Source organism: Capra hircus, chromosome 7 (genome assembly GCF_001704415.2).
Source record: "Capra hircus breed San Clemente chromosome 7, ASM170441v1, whole genome shotgun sequence".
Taxonomy (NCBI): Eukaryota; Metazoa; Chordata; class Mammalia; order Artiodactyla; family Bovidae; genus Capra; species Capra hircus.
In genome coordinates, this window is record NC_030814.1 from 2390901 (window position 1) to 2412216 (window position 21316).

The window sequence follows — 21316 nt, forward strand, 5'->3', positions numbered from 1 at the left end:
GCAGAGCTAGATGGTGATGTGGCTGGTGAAATCGAGGGATTCTCCTTAGGTAGCAGGGTGGCAGCGGTGGGACGTTTATAGGTTGTGAGAAAGTCCCAGCTGTCCCACAGGAGGAAGAGAAGTTGTACATGAGATACCAGACCACTTGCCCCGCAGTTTGCAAAACAGGTCTAACTGGAGACTGGTGTTATAGTTAACGGTCCCATTTAGGGGCCAGGATTCCCCATCCAAAAGGCACTGTTGGGGCCAGATTGTCCAAAAGAAAGTGAATCTCCTCTTTGGTGGTTTGGTGGGGTTGAATCTTGACCAGTTTTGGAGGATGCATCTCAAGGGTGTCCCTTCGTGGACAGACGGTTGGTTTCCCATCTGGAGAAGCAGTCAAAGAGCCCGGTGTCCCCGGGGCATAACTGGCATCTGGCCTGTGGGTTGGGACTACCTGGGACTCTGGGAGGACGTCTCCTGCTTGGACCCAACTAAGAATGTCTGGGACACCTGGTGGCCAGCCCAGGTCTGGGCTGTCCCTCATCCTGGTAGGAAAGCGGGGGCTTGTCTCAGGCTCTGACGCTGGTCCCAAGAGGTGGGCTCAGGCGTGGACAGTGGTCAGGTGGGCTGGGGTGTGGGAACAAAAGTCTGCTCTGACTGGCAGAGAATTGAGAGAGGAGAGGACTGAGAAACGAGCAGTCCTTTGCGCCTGCACCCTGAGAGAGAAGGTCTCTTTCTTACACAGATCTGAGTCACGGCACCAGAACGTTAGCGGTATAGAGTGCGGAGACCCCTCCTGTGGACCTCGGTTCCTGGTAAGGAGGCAAAGAAGAACCTGAGGGCTTACCCACTGCCAGAGAGTTTATCGAAGACAAGGAAAAAGCAAACAGAGAGAAGACCTCAAGAGAGAGGTGGGCCAGACCAAGGAAGGCAATGGTCCGGAAGGCTGGGGTGTAGAATTTTTAAGGCAAAGTTTTTTGCATAATCCAGGAGGTCTTTGATTGACAGTCTTCATTGACAGCTGTAGGTTATATAAAAAGAGGCTCTACTGTGTATGTCCTTCTCATAATTCAGCGTGTTATAATTATATATCTGCATTCATAGAATATTTATGAACGTTTAATGAGCCAGTGGCCACCGAAGGTTATCTAAGGACATGGTAGATAGGTGGGCTCATGTGCCAGAGTGGGGAAAGTCCTGCCATTCAGCCAGAGGGGATTTTCCAGTCCCCTGACCATTCTGGCGGAGAAGGCAATGGCAACCCAATCCAGTACTCTTGCCTGGAAAATCCCATGGTCGGAGGAGCCTGGTGGGCTGTGGTCCATGGGGCCGCTAAGAGTCGGATACGACTGAGTGACTTCACTTTTACTTTTCACTTTCATGCATTGGAGAAGGAAATGGCAACCCACTCCAGTGTTCTTGCCTGGAGAATCCCAGGGACGGGGGACCCTGGTGGGCTGCCGTCTATGGGGTTGCACAGAGTCGGACACAACTGAAGCAACTTAGCAGCAGCTGACCATTCTGGAATACTGGGGGCCTGTTTGGGGTGGGATTGGCAAACAGCTTGGTGGGCTTAGGTGGCTGTTAGACGTTCAGCTGATGGGACCGCCTCTTCTTGCTTATGGCTAACTTCCTGCCTAACATGAATTTCAGCTGTTCCGCAAAGTGATTCAGTTACACATATACGTATCTTCATTCTTTTTCAGATTGTTTTTTCATATAGGTTATCACAGGATACTGTGTAGACTTTTCGATGATGGCCATTCTGACTGCTGTGAGTTGATACCTCATTGTAGTTTTTGTTGTTGTTTTTTGAGGGCATGGAAAGTTTTCTTGTTAATGTAATTGAGGTCCCTGGGAGAGGAAGGGAGGTGTTTCCAGCAGGTCTGAAATGGCGTGAGAGCGTGCACTCACACCAGTACACTGGCCTCAGTCTCTGTGATGGTCAGAGGGTGGAACCAGAGTGAGGACTCATGCAGACAGAGGCAGTGTGGTCTGAATCTCTAGCCAAGGTCAAAGGAAGGAGCACCCAGGTTGTCTTATCAGCTTGTCTCGATGTGGGCACAAGGGGAAGTGGATGGGGTAAGGCTTAAAAGCTGTGAACTGTCCAACATCAAAATAGAGGGAAGCAGACTGGCCGTCGCAAGACAGAGAAGCCACCCCGAGGTTGCGGGCAGGTCTGCACGGGAGGCGGGAGGCGGTGTCCCTCCGTCTTTCTCCGCTTCCATCCTGCTCACCGCCCATCATCACCATTTAATTCACGGCGGCTCCTGGACCTCTACCTTTTTAGTCCGTATCACAGGCAGCTAGAAGGGGAACTGAGAAGAAGCATAAAAAGTGGCTTTCCTCAGCCATCTGCCCCTCATTTTAAAAGCTTCTTGGAAATTCCTCCAAATAACCTTTTGATTCTACCTCCTTGATTATATGCCCGTGAATTATTAGCGAGAGTTTGTAGCCGCAAGGGGGAGTGGGAATGTAGACTTAGCTACCCCGTGTCGCTCTTAATTACACATTCGTAAGAGTTTGATGAGGAGAGGACGTCTCATTTTTTTAAACGTTTTGCTTTGTGCTGGGGTACAGTCGGTTCACAATGCTGTGACAGTCTCAGGTGGACAGTGAAGGGCCTCAGCCACACATGTGCATGTATCCATTCTCCGCCAACTCCCCGCCCCTCCAGGCTGCCGCCTAACACCGAGCAGAGCTCTCTGTGCTCTAGAGGGGGTCCTTGTTGGTTGCCCATTTTAAATGCAGCAGCGTGTACCTGTCTATCCCAAACTCCCCGCCTGTCCCTTCCCTCCATCAGCTGTAAGTTCGTTTTCAAAGTCTGTGAGTCTCTTTCTGGTTTGTAAGTAAGTTCATCTGTATCATTTCTTTGTGGACTCCACATGTAAGGGATGCCAAAAGATATTTCTCCTTCTCTGAGTATGGCAATCTCTAGGGCCATCCACACTGCTGCAAATGCAGTTATCTCACTCTTTTTAAGGGCTGAGTAACATTCCATTATATATGCTTAATATATATACAGCACACCTTCTTTATCCACCCCTCTATAGATGGATGTCTAGCCTGCCTCCATGTCTTGGCTATTGTGAAGAGTGCTGCAGTGAACACTGGGATGCTTGTACCCGTTTGGATCATGTTTTTCTCCAGATATACCCAGGAGTGGGATTGCAGTGTCATATGGTAGCTCCATTTCTGGTTTTCTAAGGAACCTATATACTATATATATGTGTGTGTATATATATATATATGGTGTGTTATATATGTATATGTGTATATATATATGTATAAATATGGTGTGTGTGTGTGTTTATGTGTGTGTATAGGTTTTTAAGGAACCTATATATAGACTGAAAAAGATATTGCTGAGATTTATGTCAGAGAGTGCTCTGCCTAGGTTTTCCTCTAGTGGAAAGTTTTATAGTGTCCGGTCTCACATTTAGGTCTTTAATCCACTTTGAGCTTATTTTTGTGTACGGTGTTAACAGATGATCTAATTTCATTTTTCCACATGTAGCTGTTCAGTTTTCCCAGCACCATTTGTTGAAGAGACGATCCTTCCAAGACCGTGTGCGCTGGGCCCCTTTGGCGTAAGATTAGTAAGCGCGTGCGTTTGCTCCTGGGCTCTGCGCTGCTCCCGTTGATCTGTGCTCCTTTCTCTGCTGGGGCCGCACGGTTCCGCTGACTGTGCTGACATCAGACTGCCTCACTGCCGCTTCCATTTTCGTTTCTCTGCGCGACGCTGAGCATCTTTCCATGTGCTGTTTGGCCGTCTGTTATTCTGTTTTGGATAAATGTCTATCTAGATTTTCTGTCCATTTAAAAAAATTATTGGCGTACAGTTGGTTTGCAGGGTTGAGTCTCTGCCCAGTTTTTGATTGGGTTGTTGCTTGACAGCTGCATGAGCTGTTTGTGTAGTTTGGAGATTAAGTCCTTGTCAGTTTCTTCTATTAATGAATCTAGATATTTGCCTTCCTTTCTTTCTCTGCTCTTCATAACTGGACTTTTAAAATCTATAATTTCCCTCTCTTACTTATGTTTAACCTTGTAGGGGGCTCTGGTCTTCCCTAGTTAGTATTTGAGGAGTATACTTTTATGTACACCAATGATTATTTTCTGGAACGTCTACTTTGGGGTAAACCGTGAGGGTATCTGATGCAGGACTGATTTCAAACCAAGCGAAAGGACGGGCAGGAGGGGGGAAGCAGGAAGTCTGGGAGAGAAGTGAAGCGGAGGGAGGGTGGATGCTTTTGTGAATTTGCTGGTCTCACATCTCTAAGCTTCCATACGCATGAGGGCAGTGTAGGAGAGAGACTGGGATTTGATATAAAGAGAAATTCAGGAGTGAACCTGGCTGAGCAGACGGCTGCCTATCCCCTGATTCGATCGAGGTTAGAGGCAGTAATTCAGACACAGCAGGTGAGACGCTCTGGTCTCTGATCGGTGTTCCCTGGAAGACTCGCGGGCGGTTCTGGGATGGAGAAAACCTGGATTCTGGGATGTGGCTGCTGCACCAGGCGCTCCAGTGAGGGGCGTGTGGGCAAACCCTCCGCCTTCTCCCGCTCTCGCCCTTTCCCAAGGCACACTCACCCTCGCGGTGTTCCTTCGAGTCCCGCTCTGCCATTTCACTGTCGTACTTTCCCCTGACATTTGGCAGGGGACGAGATGGGGACTGCAGGCAGGGGGAAGGCTTTCGGGGGCTGCCTGGAAAGTTAGCTTGGGATTAAAGACCCAACAGGCTTCAATTACTCATTGAGGTCTACCCTCAATTACTCATTGAGGTCTACAGGGAAGTGTGTGGGGCCCGGATGTGTTTTCAGGAGGGGAAAGACCCTCTGCACACCGAACAAGACCCAGCCCGAGTGGAAGGTGGGACAAGGCCACGGGAGAATAGCCCCTAAGGTTGTCAATATCTCAGCTCCCGGTGACATTTATTTTTCTATTAATTCCAGGCATTTGTATTGCTGTGATAGATCAATTAGCCTCTCACAACGTTCTAGTCCATTGACCTTATCACTTAACTATCCTATGGCGCCTCTGTCACTGTAGGGAGACTGCAAAAGAAACATTTATAATTTTGAATTACCTACATCCAGGGCTGGGGAGACATGAAAAGGCTCAGTTTGGATAATCAGCGCGTTGGATGGCTAAACCTTCAGGGAGTCTTCCTTCCTCCCATCACTTCTGAACTCTGACAGCCACTCTGTAAAAGCAAGAGGGCAGACTTGGCTTTTGCACAGTGACCCTGCAAAGACGTGGGGGATCACAGGCTCTCAAAGCCAGAAGAGGCATCCCTGTAGAGATTCATTCTATCAGCCAGGATCCGGGGCTGCAGGCCGCAGAGGTGCCCTCTGGGGAGCTTAGCGAGAGGAGTGAGCTAGAAGGCCATCTGGAGGCCTCAAGGTCAACAGGAGGGTAGAGAATGAGCTTGGGAATGGGAGGAAACTGGTGCACTCTGGGGCACCAGAGTCTCCTAGAAGCAAGGTTTTCCCAGGAGCAGTGCCCTGCAGCAGCGCCTCCTGTCCTTCAAGACTCAGTCTGGGAGAAAGGCTCCAACTGGGTTAATAAAGAAAGATTATGGATCAGCCCTGGGGCTTCCGTAGTGGGGCCTCCAGATACTGAAGAGGAATCAGGATGCCTTCAGAGAAGCAAAAAAAAAAAAAAAAAAAACAACTTTAATATTAGGTAATAACTTAGTCCTCCTTATTTTATAAGGGAGAGGACTGTGGCCTACGTAGTGATGTGGCTTGTTCAACTTCACAGACTAGTGAGCATCCAGCCAGGGATGAGAGCAGAGGCTTTCCAGCCCCGCTCGGTGTCTGCTTTGACTCTAGACGCCTTTGCAGGAGCAGCAGCCGCCTGGTTGCGGTGTATTCGAGTTGGGCCTGAGTGTGTTGGTCAGTCCGATTGTAGAAGATTTGGGGAATTAAAAAACACACTTTATCGAGACTCAGCTTCTCATGGAAGGAACCATCACCAATACTTTTAATTAACAGAAATGAATTATTCCACCGATGTTTTTTCACACATTACCACCATCTGAAGAAATCGTTATCCAGAGGGGGAGGTACGGTGAAGGGTAGGGCGTTAAAAAGTGCAGGGAATTTCAGAGATGCTGTCCATCTGAACTGGGGAGTGGGGCTCCTGTCCTACAGCTGACATCCCCTGGTGATGGATGCACCTGGTCCTGCCCAACTGAAGTCTAACAGCACGGGGCTGTCGGATGTTGCGTGAGATGTCAAGCCTGCCAGAGATGAGAGTGCCATCGCAGACAGATGGTCAGGAGCTGCGGTGAAGGGATTCACCAGGGGCCACAAACACGCCGAGTGCTACGGGTGCAGGAGGCTCAGAGTGGGCCGTGTGGGCTCTGTCAGCCCAAGAAGCTGGAGCGGCTGCACCCCCCCGCCCCCACGGTGGGAAACCTGGGCTTCTGAGAGGGCTGTGCTTGCCCTTCCTAATGCAAGGCTGAGGAGGGGACAGGGCCTGGTGTAGCGCAGGGGAGCCCATGTAAATACCACAGCCTGCGTCTTAGAAAGATATTGACTTGCCGACTGAAGGGGAAGCAGAAGCCCAGCATCTTGGCTCCGTGACCCGCCCAGCCCCGAACGCAAGCCGTCAAGGGTGCATGTGGGTAACTGCCACGCAGCAGCGGCTTGCCGAGTCTCTTTCCAAACATCCCTCTCAGCCACCTTTCTCCCCTGAATCCTCTTGTTATGTCTAAACAAATCCTGCTATGAAGCAGCAGCTGCAGAAACCCTGGCAAACAGTCCACACAGAGAAATGGGACTTGAACTTCAGTTTCGATTTCTAAACAGAGGAAGCAGTGATCAGACTGGAAGCAACACATGCCCATTGTCATCAGAATGCATAAGCTTCATTACAGAGAAACTGAAAGCTAATAATTTCTTAAACGCTATTCATCCCTAGGAGGCCAGTTACCATGGAAATCTCTCCTCCCTTTTCTTCTGCTTAGAGAATATTTATATGGAATAGGAAGAGAAACATAAACACGATGGAAAGATTAAACAAGACGAGGCACAGTTTGCTACAAATGTTTTACATTTATTATAAGAATACAGTTTACAAAAAAGTCCCACCAATCTATGAACGGTAATTGGTCTATTGGAAAGGAAAAAGGGGCTATTCAAAAATGATCTACGCATACAAAAATGATGAAATTATGTTTTAAAAAAGTAGAAAACAATTTAAAAACACCCTACAATGTTAGCCAAAGTGTATTTCTTTTGAATGTAAAACAAATAAATAAGTGTTAAATACAGATCCGCATTAAAAACGGTAAAAGACAAGACAGCTACCCACCCAGATATCCATCTCATTCATTTTCAGACTTGTTTTACAAAGCCAGACAAACTCACCAAAGGCCTTGCTTGTGTGTCTTACACTTGAGCTTTTAATGAGAGGCACCCTATTTCCAGTGTTTCTTTAATCTGCTTCACAAATATATTATTTTAAACTAACAACAGAAGCCTACAGGCGCTTTAACCTGACAACATTGGTACTGAAAGGAAGCCGTGACCCAGAGTGCCCTGCTGGAAACGAGGCTTCCCAGCGGAGGCCCGCACCATGGGGGCTGAGGGCAGGCCCGTTCCCCCGCACCCCCAACCCTTGTCTTTTAACAAAGGGGAGAGGGAGCAACCCAGAAAGGCACGTTTCTGCTGCACTCACTGCGGGCCGCACCAGGGGCTGTCCACCTTGGGCCAGAGTGCCACGGTCCAACGGCCCAGAAAACATCTGTACGTTTTGTCTTCGCTTCCCCTGTGCTTGTGCCCCCCGAAGTCAGGGCTGTTCCTGGAACTGTGACAACTTGACCTGATTCTCCTGTATTTATATGGCTTTTCCTAACCCTATGTGGTTGTATGGCTATGACTTTAGAGAGGTCCGATTGTTCAGGGCACTCACCAGACCAAACCAAGAGAAAACACCAAGAAACCATACTGTAAAGTCAGCAGAACTCACACCACCACCAAGCCCTGCTGGACTCATGTTACTTAAGCAGGCTGTCTGCTTTAATATATTTAGCATGAGGTAAGCATGAAATCTATACACCTCTGACCAGCCAAGCTGTCTCAGTAGGAAATCTCAGTGCCGAAGGAAAATGGCCGCTGGTCCTTGGTGAGAGTCTGGTTCTGTCGCAGGCAGGCATGGGGTAACCGACACTTCGTATGGTAAAATGGTCATCAAGCAAGAGGGAGCTTCATGTTTTCTGGCCACTGTGGGCATGAACCTGAAATAACCAAAACCCCTGTCTACCAGTTCCCCTTTATCTTTGATTTTGATTTGATGCTCAGAACCTATAGCTGGGATTGGATTTAGAATCACAGGGGATTATAAAACATACTTGTTATGGGGAATCAGGTGAGCCTTCTGGAACCAATCTCTTTGACAGGAAAGTCAAAAATAGTGAATTCCATTAAAACATGTATATTTTCTGTGCATTTCAAGTGTGAAAGGCCTAGGATCAGAAGAGAAATCATGGCAAGTAAGTTCATTTCTGTTGGAATTGGTCTTCCACAAAGCAATTAGTCTGGCAGGGAATGGGCCGCCATGGCATCTTGTTGTCTAAATATAAGACCTGCTACACTTTGGGTTAGGGGAAAACATTCACAGTCGTATTAAGTGTGGCTCTGGGCACCATGCCCTCTGCATTTGCTTATAACAGTTGGTCATTTCTTAACAGCAGGCAAGGAAGTTTACTTCAGCAAGTCAAACTATTTGCAAAAGGAAAATTTCTAGGTAATAATATTTTGCCCCCCACCCCCCACCCCACTGTCTTCCATGTTTGAAAAAACAAAAACATGGATTAACAAGCTTGCAAAACTGCCAGGATGGTCCTCTTGCCTGGGATCTCAGTAATAACTTTCAAGATTGCCTCTTAGCCCTTACGTTTCTGAATCCAGGGCACTTAGAAATTTAAGTTCCTATCAGGGGTTGGAGGGAGGGCATTTAGTTTTTTGCTTCATAAATATCTTTCAGGTAACCCAAAAGATGACCCCCACCAAGGCTGTACAATTTGACATGAAGAAAATAAATAAGTTTGGAAACAACTTCGTTTTTCATCCTCAGATTTTTGCAGTTTTAATGTGGGAATTGGGATTTATTTTTTTAATGGCCATGTTATACTCATCCTGTGTACACTGCTATTTCCCACTAACATCTGTCCTATTCTTTCAAAATAAGACACTAGCTGCTGATAAGATGAACTGCCTGGGTGGTTCCAGTTTTCTCAGGGGTGTTTTAACTGAGTACAGAGAGATGAAAATAGTGTTTCTGTCATCACTTTAATTGTTGAAATCTGGTTTCTTAGTGTGTCATTTTAGAATCTGCTTTGGATAGATTCTGGAAGGTGCTTACTCTAAGATGTCACAGACAAGACAGTGATGTTTGGCTTTGGAGGAAGAGTACTGCTCTGGGAGAACCTTGAAGGCAGAGCTTGGTTTCAACACAATGGTGCTTTGGGGTCTGAATCTCTAGGTGGATGCCTTATTTTAAATTGGAGTCTTCATAATTGCTACCCTCATTTCTGAAGCGATGAAACAACTCTTTGACACTGTACAACTGAAATACTTTCAGACATTTCCTGACAAGAGGAGAGTGAAGGAAACAATAAAACTTATTGGCAGAGAAGAGTGGAGTGGGAAGACTGAAAATCTCCAGAGGCTGAAAATAGCCATTAGTGTTTTGACATTTCTCTGGAAGAGTTAGGTCACCTAACGAGCTTCCTCGGCCAAGTCAGCAGGCTGCTTCCCCGGGCGTGTCTTGGTCCTTCCGTCCTGGGACAGTCTCCCAAGAGCTGACTGGTCACGCACATGCCACCCAGTCGCCCCGTGTCCTCCAGAGACCATGACACGGCCTCTCGGTGTTCCGAGCTGCATCTGCCTGGGGCCTCTCACAGGACGTGTGCCGTCGGCCTGGTGGGTGGATGCCTGGGAGCTCCCTGGGAGGCACCCTGAGCACCCAAGAAGCTCTTCGGTCTAGGCTGATGAAGACACTATCTGATAAAAGCTGATGAGAAAAGGCTCTTCTGTTTTGTTAAAAAGATTAAGAAACTGAGTGTGAGAGAAAAAAATCAGTACCAACCAGAAAGAAAAAAAAAAAGGAAAACAGACGAACTACCACCCAGGAGGGTTCCTTGAACGTGATGTGGCAGATATTGAGAAAAAGCTCCCAAATGGATAAGGCTGCTACCTTATTACAAATTGCTGCTACTGGGGTCATTACCATTACTGAGAACATTTCATTCCTCCGTAGAACACTCATATCTTCTGTCTTCAGCGGTAACGTTTGGGAAGGTAATGTCTGAATTCAAGATGTGAATCTTTTTAGTGACTCTTAAATGTTCTTCTCTGGAAGCTCCTACAAGCCTGCTGGCTAGGAGGGAAGCGGAAATCTGTTCACATCGCAAGCTGGAGACCCTCAGGAGGGACCTTTTCTGCATAAAATACAACGTGGGTGCTCTCACTGCAGTCTTCCTCCAGCGCTGACCCCTCGGACACACGTGCACCACCTTCAGCTCCTCACTGCTTAAGAGGTGGGCTGAACCTGTCGTGTCTGCCCTCTTCCAGAAGAACCATGCAACAGTGGCTTCCTCTTGAGTACCGGGAACGCAGAGAAAATCAGATCAACGCCTGACTTGGTGTCCTTTAAGAAATGTTGCAGGGACTCAAGACCTACATGAGTGTAGTAACATACAGCGGGAAGCAGCTCAAAACTCCCCTTGAGGGCTGCCCTCCCTCGCTGAGCTGCCTGCATTTGCTGGCGGATGAGCCCCCGAGTCACCGTGCTGGTTCTCCGTGCTTGCTCTTTCTGCCCTTCGGTCTTCCTTCCCAGTGTCTCTGCCCTGCCTTCCGTGTCTGACCTTGGCTGGCCAGGCTGTGCAGAGATGGGCTTCAGGACGGTGCCCAGATTGCTTTCCCTCCCATGCCACCAGTGTAAAGACAAGGAGCACTGCTATTCAACGGTCGTTTTCCTCCCATCCTGCTGGACTGCATGCTTTCCCAGAGCAGAGCTCATCCCAGGAAGGTGTCCCTGGGGTGGCTCTCGGAGCCCGTGAGTTAACATCTCCCGCAAGGTGAAGCAGCATTGATCTCAGCATGCTCTCCCTTCTATGTGACCAGCCCCACTGCAACCACATTTCTAGTAAGGTGTGAGTAATCAGCGATTGACTTTACGAAACAGGATCACTAACTCACATATAGAGGGACTTTGAGTAGTCTTTGTTGAGTCTGAACACACGTGGCCAAACCTGCAAGCTGTCCAGACTGTGAGCGTGTGTCAGCCAGCAAGGCATCGGCTCAGAGTGAGGGACAGGACACAGCTCCCGTGGATGGGAGAGGGGTTGGCTCACCTGCACGAAGGCCCCACGCTGGCAGGTGACCTCTCTGCTTCTGCTAAACTTTGCGTGGGGGAAGGCGCTGACCTGCTGGCCCTGCCCTCCTCAGGCCCCCCAGCGACACCGTCAGAGTCTTGGTTCCACTTTAACTACCTGACAGTCTCCGTAGGGGCTGAGTCTTCCTGCCGCAGAGGCATCTTTCTCTTCCTTCTTTGCACATGCTCGCCTCGGCGTCTAATTAGCAGAGGCACTGAAGCCTACGCTCATCACTTCTCCACAATTTAAAGTGATCAGGAATTTAGTACAGTAGGGTTTTCCTCCCACCTAAGAATCTCAGTCCTTACTAGGCAGCTGAGTTTTAATGTCTACACTTAACAATTCAGAATGTAACCTTTGAATCAGCATGAGGCAGTAGGATGGTTTCAAAGGGGTAATAAATATTTCCTTAAATCGAATTATGACTGAGACATATAGTTTACACACCTTCTGTATTATAGCATTGTCTTCTAAAGGAGAATTTTATGGGACTCTGCAACTGTGCCAGTATCTCCTTCAAGTAGGTAATCGTGGTATATGAAATCCTGACTTCTAAATCAGTGTATTTTCTTTGGCAGAAATTAAGATGTGATTTTGGATCCTCCCAAATAATACAGTATTCAGACTTGATATGAAACTCAAAAGAGAGAAAATAAATAAAACTAAAATATTTAATAAAAAATTTTCTGGTATTTATAAGCAAATCAGAGTTAGTAATAAAAGAGGTAACACTTTATTTTAATGGTAAACTTTCATGCTAACTTAATAGTATAATGGAAGTGTAATATAAATTCATTTTCATATAAAATCTTTTTCCTTTAATTAACATATGAACACATAAAGAAACCGTGTCTTTTGCAGTTATCTGCCCCTTTGTTGCCTTTTGTATTTTGCATTCATTCTGTCTGAGTGAGGGCTGTGACCTCCTAAATACAAAAATTAGTCTTCATGTGACTCCGAACAGTGTTTACAGACAGTCAATTCTGTTGATAGGAAACATCTAAAATACCAATCTTGTGATGGGGGAGTATGTGTATGTAAAAGGAAGGTTAAGGCAAACTACTTCTTTTTAGAAAACATCAGCTAATCTTACTTCAGAGGACACACAGTCCCAGAACAGGGCCCACAGGGCACACTCAGGAAGGTTTTCACGTGCACCTGACTCTCCAGAATAAACCAGGAAGCGGAGTGACTGAGGTGACTGAATGATGACCTTGACGGGACTTTCTGTGTTGCCGTTTCTGTGTTTACCCCACTATAAGGTCCTCAGTGTGTGGCATATAATTAAAACACTTTCTTCATGACACGTGCCACACCAGAGTTGTGACGCTGTAGCTATCTTGGTGGTACTGGCCAAACTTCATGTGAGACCACGTGGCACAGCTGAAACACGAGGTGAACATACACAAGAAAATCGTCCTGTGTTTAAAGGAAATGAAGACTGTTTCGGTGACCGAACATTCTTTTAAAAACGACCCTCAAATGAAAAAAGTTGTGAAATATGAAAACTGGCTGAAACACTTAGACTCATGTTCTACACTGATAATGCTAGTGAGAGGCTTCAATAATACAGTATTTGTGATAAAATGGTGGATTATGGATGAAGAACTATATTGACTTAAATTTGGGAGATAAAAGAGAAATGTTTACATGAGATCTGTCACTTGGGACCCAGTGACAGGATGGACTGAAATGAAACCTCCGGGTTTGAGCATCTAAACTAAGCCTATTCATACCCTTTATTATTATTTCCTGGAAGAGAAAGAGAATATTGGCTTTGGGAAGTAACCTTAGGTTACATGGAACACAAACTAATTTTAGGTTTCTTGTGTCGATGATAAATGCCTACCCGACAGTGAAAGATTTCTTTCCTTGAAAAACGATGACCAGCCTGTCTATTTCTCACACAGGTTCCTTGGTGACTCAAGACAGAAAGATGCAGGTGAGGGTCCAGCTGCCTGGGCCCACCGGCCCCCTACTCTGTAGCCATAAATTTAAGGAATGACGGCAGAGACGGAACAGAAGAGATGAAGAGAATGAAAAACCCACTCACAACACAGATGTGGCCTGGCTGAATTACATTCAGACCAGCGGCAGTTTTGGTTACCACCGTTTCCTTACTAAACAAGTCTATTTTGTATGTTTCTGAAGCCTTCTTTCCCTACATCAACTTTCAAATTCAGAGGAGTATTTGCATGTGAGCTTTCTGGGTATGGATTAGCCTCCTAAAGTACATAATTCCAATAATTATCAGTGACAGAAGGGATGAATAAATTATGCTTTAAGCACAACAAAATTAATGGTGAAAAAGTGGTCTGCATAAGGTTTTCATAATGCATGTGCCTATATTAAAGTGAATATTCTATACAACTGATATGACCCTGAAAGAAGTTATTAATCCTGAACTATACCACAGCCTGCTTTGGGATACAGAATAAGATAGAATTTAAATGCTGCAGATGTCACGATGTTATGAAAAGCTTCTTTAATTTAAGCATAGAGATATGCTGTGACTTGTAAATTCTAATGGCATGGATGAGTGAAATATCAAAGCCGTGTTCGTTCTTTCCACCAGAATGCAAAGATTAAGCTTCAGGTCTTGTTCTCAAAATTACAGCCCAAACCTTCATTCTCTCTCTTTGCTGAGAGCTAAGCTTTGGGGCTGCTAAGTGATGGGAGGCTGTTTTTGTTTTTAATAAAGGATGCTACAGAAGTGCACTTGGAAGCATTGGCAAAGGGTGGAAATGTCCCTGTTTTATTTCTGCTTTTGAAAGCTGGCAAGTGAGTGTAGAGCAGAGCTCTTAATCTTGAGTCTGTGCTGTGATCTACTGCAGTTTATGCCATCAAAAGAAGGTTTCACTTATCATATTTGACAGAAGGGAAACAAAGCTGCTTTTAAAAGAAGTTGCCTTGTATATTGCATTATTTTTGAGGGCAAGTTTATTATGCTTTCATTTGAGTCTGGATGTGGTAATCATGAAACGTATGAGACTCACACACACACAGCCCCTTTTCTCATCACCATTATTCCCTGCGCAGTGATATTCCCAGGAGGAAGCAGGTGGATGGGGCGGGAGGCATTTCCATCCCATAAACGCCTGCACTGAACGGCAGACCAAAGGATCGCTGCTATGCATCTGGACACAGGCCGGAGCACACACTAAAAGCTCCCAGGCCACATTTACCCCTGAGCGTGACCATCTCTTACACACACGTGTTTCCTGAGGCAGCTATATACAGAACATGGGGTAAGTTCCCTGGATGCGGCTAAGAGTCAGCCGAAGAGAATCCTAGTTTAAACCCGGCAGCGTTTTCCCCGTGACGCATCTCCACGCTGCGCTCACAGCTGTCCGCCAACGCTGAGAGTTCCCAGGTAGCGCCGTGAGAGTAAGTGAACAGGGAGCGGACAAAGCAGCTGCCTCTACAGCTTCCTCCTCGATAATGCTCCTCTGACTGCGGAGCCGTCCACTCCATTCCCAGCTGCCTGACTTCCTGGTATTATCTGTGTGTGTGTGTGGTGGGGGGGGGCGTGCACACATGCCCGCGGGTGCACACACAGCAATGTGTTTATGAACTAGGACCATTCAGTTCGGACAGCCCTGGACAGTGGTGCGGATGAAAGGAACTGAATCCGAGATGTCTCCTCTCAAATGAAGGCGCTTCAAAGCACACTCTGACTTTTGGGGACTTGTGCACTGGAGCTTCCCTAAACAATTTCTGGTCGCCGAGAGGGCTGTACCTAATAGCTCCTGAAAACATTTCTCAGAACCTTGTTCATGAATTCAGATCATAACGTGTGTGTGTCTGTGTGTGTGCACGTGTGTCTGTGTGTGTGGAGGCGTGACTCTGCCACAGGTCACGGCCGTCCAAAACGGCCTCTAAAAGCCGCGGCCTCAACTGCCAGCTCTGTGAGGGGACTCCAGCCACCATCTCCGGCAAAGAGGAGGAAAACCACAGCCTTACTGGGAGGACAGAAATGGGAGGGTTCTTATGCTTATTTCTGGCGAGAAAGGAGAAAAATCCCCTGGGAGGTCTGAACAGTTCTCAGTGTGAAGTGATATTTACCAACACGCTCCCGCCCTGGCGGCGCAGAAAGCTGACTTTGGTCGGGACATGTCTCGCAGACACGGCGTGCCAGGCGGCGCACGGACGGACAGAGCGGGGTCCGCGGCCGGGGCGGCAGCGGGGAGCCGGGCCTGAAGGAAAGCGGCCCTGCGGAGCGCCAGAGCTCCCGGTGCGGGCAAGACAGGCGGGCTCCCCGCACGCGAGAGCCCGTGCGTGTCTGCTCCCGCGGGGCTGAGCTAGGCACGCCCGTGCAAGGACTGCTGCTTCAACGCCTTTTTGTTTTTGTTTCTTAAACAGCACATATTTTAAAAAACAGTTAATAAAAAAGTAACCTTAGAAGACGGTTGCACACAACACGGTATACACTCATGGTTAACAAGGAGAACAGGATTACTCTGCGGGAGAAGAGGCCGCGTCCAGGCGGCTCCGCCACTACGTGATCTTCTTCTTGATGGCCGCGAGCTCTTTCTGAAGTTCACTGAACTTGGGGCGGTTTTCGGGTTTATAATCCCAGCACTTCATCATGATTTTAAATATGTCCTCTGGGCAGTGCTGAGGGGCTGACATCCGGTATCCTGAAGACACAAGAGAAGGACAAAGAATTTAGGACGGGGACAACCAGACATCACTGTTCACACAGGGCATCGCGCAGTTTGCAGCACCCTATGTTGCCGGCTAACAGACGCAAGCACGCCACCCTAGGGCAGGCTGGGGTGTGTTCCTGTAAGTGATGCAGGGTTGATATCACAGAGCAGCAGTATTACTTCTAGTGCCACGAACCCACTTTGTGTTTGTGACAAATGGACGAAGCCTGATGTGAGAAGCAGCGCATACAAGTGCGTCTTTTAGCTGCTCCAAGTATTAGCTTTTAGATGCTGTGGGCAGTTTTTTTCTTTTTTTTTAATCACCTCTTCAGCTCAGACTTCTGAAGGTGAAGAGAGGATGAGGATTTAGAAACATTACCTCAAAAGTGAAATAAGCATGAATACAAGTCATATTGCTTTACAGCTGAGAAGAATCTTTAATTCATAGTCACCAGGCAGTGTCCCAGCAGGGTGCTGGGTGGGATGCGTGTGCCTGTCCACATGTCCTCAGGGTTAGGAAGGACGCTGTCAAGCCACCCTCCTGCCCCCAACCCTACAACCATGCCCCCGTGGGGGGGCCTGAAGCTAGGGCGCTGGCATTTGTTGGAAGCCGTGGACACACAGGTCCACGCGAGGGTGTCAGCATCGCATGCTCAGGCCTGCCTTTGGTCTGAGAATACCGCTGGGTTTCTTCAGAACTGTTACAAGACTGTCAACCTCTTCCTGGAGTCTAACTACCTTTCAATTAGTAGGGACATTAACGGTGTTTATTTGGCACAGAATAAAAAACAGGTACTGTTCCTGAGCCTCTTAACTGTTTCCCTGGAAGAGAGCAAACGGCACAGCCTTGCAGATGTTGTGCTAGGCAGAGGCAGTGGAAGAAGAGCCTAGAGCCTTCTGTTTCCAAGGTGCTGGGATGTTTCCAAGGCTTTGTCGTTGGTTTTTGTTGTGTGCAGATGTACCAACACCTTTTTGATTGGGCTTTGCTGACAGCTCATGATAAAAGAATCCACCTGCCAAGCAGGAGACCTGGCTTCGATCCCTGGGTTGCAAAGATCCCCTGGAGAAGGAAACAGCAACCCAACCAGTATTCTTGCCTTTGAAATCCCATGGACAGAGGAGCCTGGTGGGCCACAGTCCATGGGGTCACAGAGTCAGACATGTCTGAGTGACTAAACACACACACACACTTGTGTCTATCACGTACCCAAACAGCATCACCTTCCTCTGTCCGGGAAAAGCAGACGCAGCCTCAGCCTGCCCCGGTGTCGGCCGTGAACACTGCTACCCTGTGTCTTGAACTCACCTCTTTCCACCTGTTCCCGGGCCTGCTGGTTTGTCATTCCAGGGTAGGGGCAGACCCCCAGGCTGAAGGTCTCCCAGAGCAGGATGCCGAAGCTCCACACGTCACTCTCAGAACTGTATCTCCCTGGAGGGCGGACAAATCACAGCCAGCGCACTGGGTAAGCAGGTGACAATTTCTGATTGTGTATGTCTGTGTCAGTCACATGTTTAAACTTACCAGGGACTCAACAATTAGTGATCTTATTCTCTTGCCTCGTTTTGCTTTCCAGGAGGAGTAATACACCAATTAAATGAACAGTCTTCAGGTTGTTAGTTTAACCAAACCACCTTCCAAATCACATTTCCCCACCAAGAACACATACTCACTCACTGTGCAAGCTTACTCTCTCTGTGGCCTCTAAATGAGCTGGATGGTTTATATAAAAAAGATATAAATTTGTATACATCAATGCCTAGGAGATTAAATAAGCTGGGAGTTATGTAATTTTGTTTTCTGCCTGCATTCAATTTCTTTCAACTGAAATTACAAAGTTAGAGAAGCAAGGAAAGTTTCTTAACTTTAGTTTTTTTACTCTTCACTGTTGACAGATATTCTTACATGCCTAAAGGTCTCATTTTCTCCACTGACAGTTTCATTTATGGAAAATTCATTTTTATGTGTTTTGAATAGAGTAGAAATTAACAGCTCGCTGATAAAAACAACTTCTTTAAATTACATGGTGCCTTGTTTTGTCAAAATATCTTGGTGCACCTGTTTTACTGAATTACATAAGCTAAGCTCTTGGTTTTGTTTTTTCCGTGATAATCTTCTAGACAAACACAGAGATAAAAGCCAAACAAAGATACCTTCTGGAATGAATGTGACATCAAGGAGCGGAAGCAAAAAGGCTATGAATTTCCAACATTTTCCAACATACTTCTGCCTCATAAATGCCTGATTTATAAATGCCTAGCCTCTAAAAATGTCTTGTTAATTTGAGTAGGATGGCCTTTTTCTCTTTCTTGCAAACAGTACAAGGAAATAGCACAATAGTGCTATGCTAACTGCTCTGACGTCAGAGATTGGAGCATTCTGGGGGATCATCATCTCCAGCTGTGTGAATTAGTTTCCTTCTCACTAGACAATAATTATGGACATTCACTATGTGAGTCGATTAGTTGCCTTGTCTGTACATCAACTTTTTTCATGCCTGACATCCAATGATTTAAAGCTTTTTATGAAAATTATTCAATGGCCACTAGTTTAGACTAACTCTTCAAAGACGTGTACAGCCCAGAGAACTCAATGCCTTGTTGTTAGACGATATCTGGGAAGAGGTCAAGAAGGGCCACTTGTGCTGTAAACCAAGATCACACTCTGGAAGTGAAAGCTTATAACCTAACTCTGTGACCTGACTTTTGAATCTGGTTTTAACTGGATTATTTTAAGGAATTAATTAGTATTTCTTATTGAGGTATAATTGACATATAACATTATATGAGTTTCAGTTGTACAGCATGATGACTCACTATTTGTATCTATTGCAAAATAATCACAGTAAGTCTAGTTAACACTATCATCCACTGTCACAAAAAATTTTTTTCTTGTGATGAGAACTTTAAGGATCTACTCTTTTAGCAACATTCAGATATACAATATAGTATTAGTTACAGCAGCCATGCTTTAAATTACATCTTCATGTAGAACAATAAATAAGACTTTCGTAAAATATGTTTTCTCTTGTTAAAAAATGCTAGGATTTAGAGCCAATCTTCAGTAATTTTATTCTGGGAGAACTGAAACGTTTCTCAGGTTTGCTGAGACGTGTGCATTGTGGAGTCCAGCTCCAGCAGCCAGGGGACCAGCCTGAAGAGATGAGCGGTGTTGGTGGGAAATGATGCAGCCTCTGACTCGAGGCGCGGGACTACACGTTTATTTCAAGCCTCAGGTCTTCTTTTATCCTTTGACAAAAGCATTAGGTCAGAGGTTTGACATTTTCAGTTCCCTCTCACACAGATTATTGTCTCCTTGTTGCCCTTCAAACAGAGCTCCTACTTCAGCGATTCTCCCAGAATCGTGTTTCCTTGTGATTACACTGCATGCTTATTCTGGGCTGCATACCACATTCCTCAGTTTATTTCTTATCTTTCTAATCCTGCTTGCCCCTAGTACCCTAAGCTCACTATCTCCTAAAAAGGCTTCTAGTATTCTTAATTATTCCTAAACCCTAAGAGTTGGTGATGGACAGGGAGGCCTGGCGTGCTGTGATTCATGGGGTCACAGAGTCAGACACAACTGAGCGACTGAACTGAGCTGAAGCTCAGCAAACTTCCTTTGCCATAAACATTTCCCTCAAAAACAGGTCTCAGATAACAATCCTTCCCGTGGCCTCAAGCTACGGCCTACATGCTCATCCTGGAACATTCTTTGCAAAAATCCTTGAACAAATGTCAATGGTTACTTTATAGATTATTTTCTGGGCACAACTGCAGAAGGCTTTGTGCTTTCTCACACTTCTCTCAGGAACAATAAGCACCTTAATATTCTTTCCAGCCAACTCAACCAAAGAAAGGAAAGAACAAGTCAGAATCACAAGAGCTAACGCCTTCATTCCGGGTCCATGCCTACACAATCAGGAGAGAGGGCTGGTGCCGTGCCTCCATTATGTCAGTAATGCCTAATGCCGCTTGCGACAAGCACACACTCAGTAACTCCCTCACTGGTTTGGGTAATAAACACTCCTGACTTCCTTCTCATCCTGTTAGAAATCTCTCCCTCAGCTAAACTGTTGTGCATTAAAAAATTTTTATCAATATTTTTATTGAGGTATAGTTGACTTACAGTATTAATTTCTGCTGTACAGCAAGATGATTCAGTTATACATGTACATACACTTAAAAAAAATATTCTTTTCCCTTATGGTTGATCCTAGGACACTGAATATTCTCTGTATATAAACATATAAAGTGGGGCCCTGTTTCTCCATCCTGTACATGAAAGCTCATACCTGCTAACCCCAGCCCCTCCTGCTTGGCCACTGCCAGCTGGTTCTGTGTGTCTGTGACTCTGTTTAACAGTCAGGTTCATTTGTGCCATGCTTTATATTCTGCATGTATGTGGTGTCTATGGTGCCTTGCCGGGAGCCAGCATGGGAGATCCCACCCATGACAAGGTCATGCAGGACTCGAGGGACTCCCTGGGCCGATGCCACCCATGACAAGGTCATGTGGAGAGACCTGACGAGCAAGGCGGATCAGGACTCGAGGGACCCCCTGGACCTGCTCGAGCATCTACCCCCAAATCAGAATCTGTCTGTCTTACTATTTTATGCCTTTCACCAACTCTTTTGACATTAACAGGGGGCTATCCCCGACCACCTTTTTCTGGAAAAAATCAACTTAGGGCTCTAGCTAATAAATATACTGGACAAGATAAGAGTGTTTCAATTCAAACCCCCTGTTAGCATTCTAGTTTACTTGGCAGGTTTATCCAGACTCTTGAAACACTGTTGAGCCAATGCTTGCTGCCAAGTTCTCACATCCCTTATCCATTGTGTTCCTGGGAGTGCATATAGTCAGGATGTAGAAAAAACAAGCAGTAGCCTTAGCATTAGCAACATTAGACTTTGAGTTAATAAGTTCTTTCTTTGCTGTAACCCACTGAATCTTTGCTCCATAAAAATGTAACTCTGTACTTTAAGGGTGACGCAGGCTAGGAATATAAGAAGAAACACTTTAAGGGAAAATTATTGTTCTGGCTGACCAACCTTTATCAAAAAGGGGTCATAAAATATCAATAGGCCTCCGGGCCAGAAGATAATGTACAAAAAAATAAGACTCTTGCAGGAAAGAACCTGGTAGCGATAAAAGTTAATACTGATGGAATGTTGAGTTGACTCTGCATTTTTCACCTTGCTGTATGTACAACTCAGGGTATAAAAGCTCTCTCTGAAAATAAAGTGATGGGCCTTGCTCACCGAAGCAGCTTGGTCTCCCGGTGTCTTTCTTTCTTTCT

At 46.3% G+C, this 21316-nt stretch overlaps 1 protein-coding gene and 1 long non-coding RNA gene across 5 annotated transcripts in view; one reads left to right on the forward strand and one right to left on the reverse strand.

Annotated features, from left to right (window-relative positions):
- The window catches only part of LOC102181949, a 146517-nt gene extending 133009 nt beyond the window's left edge, over positions 1–13508 (forward strand). The window contains exon 2 of the long non-coding RNA XR_001295938.2: positions 13279–13508. This is a non-coding gene — a long non-coding RNA (uncharacterized LOC102181949). The remainder of the gene's footprint in view (positions 1–13278) is intronic.
- Positions 12079–21316, reverse strand: part of FER (FER tyrosine kinase) — a 465560-nt gene continuing 456322 nt past the window's right edge. For all 4 annotated transcript variants that reach the window (XM_018049986.1, XM_018049985.1, XM_013965817.2 and 1 more), the window contains 2 exons: positions 17324–17446; positions 12079–16008 (listed from right to left, as the gene is read on the reverse strand). In XM_018049986.1, coding sequence (XP_017905475.1) covers positions 15866–16008; positions 17324–17446 — 266 coding nt within the window. In that variant the 3' untranslated portion in view covers positions 12079–15865. The remainder of the gene's footprint in view (positions 16009–17323; positions 17447–21316) is intronic.